Source organism: Vidua chalybeata, chromosome 17 (assembly GCF_026979565.1).
Source record: "Vidua chalybeata isolate OUT-0048 chromosome 17, bVidCha1 merged haplotype, whole genome shotgun sequence".
Classification (NCBI taxonomy): Eukaryota; Metazoa; Chordata; class Aves; order Passeriformes; family Viduidae; genus Vidua; species Vidua chalybeata.
The window spans coordinates 7,339,411-7,346,440 of NC_071546.1; the positions used below are offsets into that span (position 1 = coordinate 7,339,411).

Here is a 7,030-nt window from a genome sequence, read left to right on the forward strand (position 1 = left end):
AAGGGCTCTGAACGTGTCAAGATGCACCTGGAACCAGAGCCCCGTACCTCACGTCACCAGTGCACAAAGGACAATGGCTGCTGCCCAGGCTGCAGGTGTTTCAACAAGCCCTGAACACCTCACCCCACTGCCAAGGCAGTCAGACCAAAATGGGCAGCTCAACCCTCTCTGGGAGACTGGTCATGCTGAGCTCACAAGATTGGGGAGGGATGGGGGAGAAGTCAGAACACAACGGGGAACTGGTAAGGCCATGCAGGGTGTGTGTATGTGGCATTTGCAGGTGGTCCATGCTCTGTCCTCCAGGTCAAAAGGAAGCCAGAAGAACGTGATGGACATCAAGCACAGGAAGGAGAGGAATTCCTATTCCCTCCCATGAATGGTGTCACTGTTTGTAGAGATATTATCAAAGACAGTGGATGCCACTGACTATATTCTCAGCCAATTGTAATAAATATTGCCAGTGCCTTTGATAGGAAATGGGTTTAAGAGAGGAAGGAATTATTGCACATGGGCCATTTCAGATCTTCTGTCTGGTCTAAAACTCGCTGAACCCAATAGAAACACTTCTGTTACCTTCAAAAGACTTACCCAGCCCTGATAGAACCAGACAATGTCCTTAATAAATTGCCAGGATCTCCTCAGGTCATGTTCAAGTCTCATCCCTTCTGGTCTGAGCTCCTGAGCCAGGAGAGTGACACAAACCACAGCAGCCTCTCACAGAATCCTGGAATAGTCTGGGTTGTGAGGGACCTTAAAGCTCATCCAGTTCCAAACCCCTGCCATGGGCAGGGACACCTTCCTCTAGACTTTTCCAAGCCCCATCCAGCTGGACCTTGAACACTTCCAGGGACGGGGCAGGCGCACCTTCTCTGGGCAACCTGTGCCAGGGCCTCAGCACCCTCACAGGGAAGAATTTCTTCCTAATCTCTAACATAACCCTGCACTCTGTCAGTTTAAAGCCATTGCCACTTGTCCTGTCATTCCATGACCTAGTCACAAGTCCCTCTGCAGCTCTCCTGGAGCCCCTTTAGGCACTGGAAGGGGCTCAAAATTCTCCCTGCAGCCTTCTCTTCTCCAGGCTGAACAACCTGAGCTCTCTCAGCATGTCCATAGCAGAGGGGGACACAGAGGTGCTGTCCCTGTGGGGTTCAGAAGAAAGGGTGGCTGCAGAGCAAAGAAATCCACGTTTGCTTTCTAACAATGTTTGATTTCTTGGCACCCTCCACCCAGAGGCCTTTCTTTGTGCTCCTCAGGAACACCACAGTGAAGACAAGCTGCCCCAGCACCTGCTGTTCCATCCTTCAGCTCGCCAGGTCAACGGCCAAAGTAATCAATTCTATGGGGAAACAATAAAAATGGTACAAAAAAACAAAGTGTCCCCCCAGTGTCCTGGTTCCCAGCCCTCTTTGCCAATTCCTGCCCCATCAGCTTTGGTTGGGAGGATATATAAAACCGGCAGAATTTCTCAGTGTGGCCACGGCAAGACACAGACTGAGCCAGAAGAATGGGAGGGCCAGCCAGGAGAGGTAAAGATGCTTTTGCAAACTGAATAACTTGATACAGGCATTGCTCCTACTTTTGTGTGTCTCCATAAGGGTCAGCATTCACCAGAAGTGATGCTTTCTGCAAAGGCTGAGATAAATATGTATGTTTTCTGCAGGTTAAGCTTTCTGAATTACTTGTTTTCATAACATTGTAAGAGTATTACAGACATTATAAACGATTCCCAAATGTTTTTCAAAGACAGATAACACTTTCACCTTTTCATTTGACTTTATAACTCCTCCATAATTTCCTTTCCTTCCTCTATTAATTTTAGCTTCTGTTTATTTGCTATTTTTATACTGGTTGTGGCCATTCTGTGCTCCTCAGTAAGTGAGATATCGCTGCAGGCACTGTTCTAGCTCACAAGATTGCAGAGGCTCTTCAAGGCTGAACCTTCTGTCAGTGCTTTTGAGACACCACACGAGAGCTGTGGGCTGTTATTGCACCAAAGCTGAAGCTCCACACCACAACCCCAGTCAAGGAGCAGATCTGTGACTCTGTGCCTCAGTGGCCAAGCAAGGGTTGTTCTAAACAGGCTGTTGTGGGTGCCCTCTTCCTCCCCCTGCTCCTCTTCCTCTTCTTTCTCCTCCTCGTCCTCCAGGTGCCTGCATGGCGATGCTCCGCACCCTGAGCATCCTCCTGAGCCTCCTGGTCCCAGCTCACACCACCAGGTCACCCGACTGTGGTGGCATCCTCACCCCCTCTGGACTGAGATACCGTAAGTGCAGACCCACAGCTCCCATGCCAGCAGCAGGCAGTGACATCTTCCACTCTGCTGGTGAAACTCTGGCACCAGAATCTCGTGCCACTCCTCAGCTTACCTGCCTCACCCCCTGCCCATTGCTAGCAGCAGGGGGCTAGTAAGGGCTGGAAATGGGTTTCAGTCTGTCCATCAGGACACAAGCTCCAGAGGCTCTCATAAAACATCTGCCCTGTTTCACAGTTGCTGAAGTTTCAAAGCCACATGCAGAGTCGGTCCTCAGGAGGGACCTCATGGCCCCGCCAGCCCCAGCCCCATCTCCTGCCTCCCCAAGCAGGTGAGTTGCCCTCTCTAGCGCCTGCCATACCCCTGGTTCACACCGGTGCTTGAATATTGGCACAAAAGGCACTTTGCCAGCGAGAATAAAAATCCTCCTGCAGACCAGGAGGTTTAGAAATGAGGTCCTGGCTCCTTTGTTGGCGTCCAGCGGCAGCAGAACCCATGCTGCTCTCAGGGCATGGATTTGTCTGTGCAGATCTCATGAACTTCTGGGTCTTCTCAGGGTCTGTGCTTGTCTCCCAACACCTTCCTTTCTGCTCCAGCAGGAACCAGATTATCTCTGTCAAAGTTGACAAGTTTTCCCTGACCCTGATCCCCGACACCGGGATGCGGCTGAGCATCGAGGTGGACCTTGGCATCACATCTGCCCCGTGAGTGCCAGGGCTGCCGGGCTGGAACCAGCCCAAGCTCCTGGCTGAAGTCACAAGGCTCCTGCAGGAGCAAGGGTGGCCTGGGGGAGTGTGGCCAGGAGCACCCCCCAGCTCCAGCCTTCTCCTCTCCTCCCCGGCACAGCTCAGCCACCAAGGAGATGAGGCTGTCCATCCTGGCAGACCTCCACGTGGACATGAACCCCGAAGGGAACCTGGAGCTGGTGACCTCTGACTGCAAACCCACCCTGGAGGAGGTGCAGAGCACCGAGGAGTCGGACAGGTCAGCCCCACAGTTTTCCTCCTTGTGGGATTCAACTAATGGGTGAAAGAAGAAACTGAGGCACAAATGTTTCTAGGCATTGGATTGAGAATTTCTCACTTCCCTCAAAGCTAACAAGGGCAACACTAGAACTTTATCTTCATGGGAAGAGCTTTGCTCTACTTTTGGGGTGGTTTCCCCATCTTAAGAGAGTTTCAGTCTGTCACAAGGGAGTGGTACTTTTAGAGTTATGCAGCTGGAATGCTTTTAATGTAAGTCCAGTGGCAATTCTCCAGTGGTTTGTGATTCTGAATTGTAAACATAGTTTGATAGAAAAGAGTGGTAATTCTGTCTCTGGATCCCTTTTGGGTCAGATATAAGACACTCACCCACTTTTGGCTGATCTGGTTTTCTCCTAACTTCTATTCTGTTGTTTTTACCCAGCAAGTCCTCAGGACTGGACATGGACAAGCAGATCAACGTTGAAAAAGTAAGATAAAGTTTGTAAAGGCGTAAGACAACATTGTACAGGTCTGTGAGAATTCGAGCACTTTATGTCTGCCTGGTGCTTTTCCAGATTTCCCCACAGCTCCGTGCTCACTGGGCACTGCCATCGTCCCCTGGCTCCTGCTACCAGCCGATGGCAACACCCACCTCAGAGGCTTTCTGGGGACACCCAGTGCCAACAGACCCCCATGCTCATCTATCACCTCTTTTTGCTTTTTGTTCTTTATTCCACAGATTTGCCTGGAAGTCTCCAAATTGCTGCTTTTTCCAAATGAACGGCTGATGTCTCTGGCAGGTGGGCAGTTGGCTTTCAGTCCCATTATGGACTGAGGGTTTCAAGGAGCATTTTGGAGCAGATTATGAGGTGGGACAAATTCCTACCCTGCAGCAGCAGAGGCTCTGCTGCCATCGTCTCCTTGGAGACCTGCTCCTTCTGCCCAGCTCTTTCCCTCTCTTTCCTACTCTGAAAACCCAGACACTTCCCAGCGCCTGTCCCTCCTTCCCTCCTCTTCCTGAGCATCCCTCTGCTCCATTTGCAGCTCCATTCCCCATCACACCGAGCTGCCAAGTCCAGTACCTGCCCCTGGCTGCCCCCATGTACTCTGAGCAGGGAATCATCATCTCTTTGCAAGTAAGTCCTCACTTTCCAGCTCTTACAGCCCAGCTCCAGTCCTTGGAAGAGCTGCTTCCACCGAGTGCTACAGCCCTGAGACTCTTGAAATTAATTTTCTCTCTGCCTGTGTCCCTGCAGACAACTTTCCAAGTGGCAGGGACAGTGATCCCCCTGCCAGTCAGCCCCGTGCCTTTCAGCATGCCCGAGCCAGCGAGCTCCAGCCCTTCCCACCTCATCCTGGCCTTCTCCGAGCACTTCTACACCAGCTTATTCTCTGCCTTGGAAGAGTCTGGAGCTCTCAACGTGAGTCTCCTGGTGAGTGGAACAAGGGAGGAAGGGAGGAGTGGGAGATACACACTTGGAGGGACAGCCCTACCCCGGGAATGTCTTGGAGGAACCACAAGCCCTACACAGAAATTAGAGTGTGTCCAAGCACTTGCAGGAGTCACAGTCCCTTACCCCAAAGCTCCTAAAAATATTCCTGATCTAATGGAGCATGGAGAGTTTGCCATGAGGAGTAACCTGCACACTGCTCCTGGCATGGGCTGGTGTGAGGAGGGCTCCTGCATGTACCCAGGGGTGGGATGGTGCTCCTCAGAGAGGCTGCCTGGCCACGCTGGACACGAGCCCTGGAGCAGCCCCATGGGTCTGATCATGAGCTGTGCCTTGTGTTTCAGAGCTCCCTGACCACTGCCACCTTGGCTGAGAGGATCACTCAGGTGTGTTGCTGTCACTGTAACCTCAAGAGGCACAACCCCAACTCAGGCAGTGTCCCCCAGCTGCCCACCCCAGCCTGGGGGTGCAGGGATGGCTGCCATGCCCAGAAACAACCCCAATCCCTCGGCAGATGGGCTCCCTCTTCCAAGAGGACCTACCAGTGGTGCTTCAAACTGTGACCCGGAGCTCACCTCATGTGGTGCTGGAGGAAGACAAAGCAATCGTGAAGCTTTTCCTCACTGCCCAGATCGGAGCAGGATCAGCCCTTTTCCAGAGCTTCCTGAGTGTGAACGTGGTGGGTGTGGAAGCTTGGGAAGCACGTGCTGAGAGTGTGTCCCTGCTGCCCACAGGCACTGCCCCTTCCCCTGGCCCCAGTGCAGCCACTGCAGGGGCTGACTCAGCCTTTTCCATCACAGTGCTCCCGGCGTCCAGCAGCGTGTGCCCGTGTGGCATCATGCAGGATGCAGGGAGCACATTGCAGGAGGCAGCGCGTGGATGGGCTCATCACACCCCACAAAGCCGAAGTGGGACTGTTTCCTCACTGATCCTGCCCTCTGTTCCCCTCACAGGACGTGGCTGCCAGGCTCCACCTCAGCGTCGCCGACACGAGGATGATCATCTCTGTGGCAGCCATAGAGTAATGGCCCATCTGTGCTGCAGCAGCCCAAAGGGGACACGTCCCAGTCACAGCAGGGAAAGGAGGGGCAAAGTGGTCTGGGGGGGGTTTTAGCTTTTAGAGTTTGGGCATTGCAGACGTAGCTTCTTCCCCAGGGAGGCAGTGAAATTCCAGAAACATGGCTAGGGAGAAAAATGGGAGCTGCAGCTTCCAGACTCCCACAGAGGCCCTGAGCCCAGATGGGGAGTTCAGGGAAACAGGAGAAACTGCTTAGTACAGCTCAGCACCAGCAGCTCCTCTGCTGCTCTTTGTTTTCCAGGGATGTCGAGCTCAGCCTGGCCACCTCTGATGTGGGTCCTATAATGGTAGGTACCTCCAGCTGTACCTGGTACCATCCTCTAAGAGCCTGGTCCCCCTCAGCTGCCCCAGCCATCCTGGGCAGCGGGTGCCAGCAGGGAAATATGGGAATAGTGACTTTGGGTGCTTGCTGCACCTGCTGGGAGGGACAGTTGAGTCCTTGTGGGATGGGAAGAGGTGCAGTGAGCATCAGGACCCTCTCACAGGTCTCTGCCCCTCTCCTCCTGCTTCAGCCCCACACCACAAGCTGACCCTGACCTTCCCCCACAGGCTGCCTTGCTGGAGGAGCTGTTCCTGCCCACAATCCGTGAGGAGGTGCCAGCCCAGATAAACAGTGAGGAGATGGGAGCTCCGCGGGTGCTGCCCTGTGGGAAGCTCAACATGGACCCAGGCAGCACCCAGCTGGCAACTTTCCCTCTTTCTTTCTCTCAGAGGTCCTGAGACAAGGGGTTTTCCTGCCCCACATCGCCAGTTTCACTTACACCGATGTCAACATCACAATTCACAAGGTAAGAAATAAGACATTGAAATTGCTCCCTGCTGTGCTTAATTTAAAGGAAGCCTGGGAGCAATGCTAACCTCCCAGCTCCAGAATAAATCAGAGCCTGATCGTCCAGCCCTGGTAACTTGCAGGACCAAGTTCCACTGCCTTAAATAGGCTGAGCCCTGTGGACACAGGCAGTGGCTGGGGCCGTGGGTGGTGATGGTGAAGCCCTGTGTGGGCTGATGGAGCCCCACAGGCACCATGCTCAGTCCTCCCTCCTTCCTTCCTCGCTCAGGATTATGTCTTGATCCCCTGCAACCTCCAGCTAGAGGCAAGGACTGGAGAGGCAAACACCTGGGAGTGAAGTCCAGCGTCTGGAGTAGAACAGTGGCAGAATCATTCAGTTGACTCTCACATCATGCTCTGTGGTTTGCCACTGCTTGAAATGTTGAAAATCTTCTTTCTTGACTTACTAAAACATCATGGGTTTATATTCTGGATAATAACGATGTTGCACTAGCA

The 7,030-nt window shown here is 53.1% G+C and overlaps 1 protein-coding gene across 1 annotated transcript; it reads left to right on the plus strand.

Moving 5' to 3' along the window:
• The first annotated feature begins 209 nt into the window (after nt 1-209).
• On the plus strand, nt 210-7,030 carry BPIFB2 (BPI fold containing family B member 2). The gene is made up of 17 exons (XM_053958933.1): nt 210-242; nt 1,254-1,326; nt 2,147-2,263; nt 2,489-2,582; nt 2,851-2,955; nt 3,098-3,235; nt 3,659-3,704; nt 3,956-4,016; nt 4,261-4,352; nt 4,473-4,649; nt 5,012-5,053; nt 5,182-5,346; nt 5,621-5,688; nt 5,987-6,032; nt 6,295-6,358; nt 6,457-6,533; nt 6,804-7,030. The coding sequence occupies exons 1-17, from the start codon at nt 210-212 to the stop codon at nt 6,870-6,872; spliced, it is 1,467 nt and encodes a 488-aa protein (XP_053814908.1). The 3' UTR covers nt 6,873-7,030.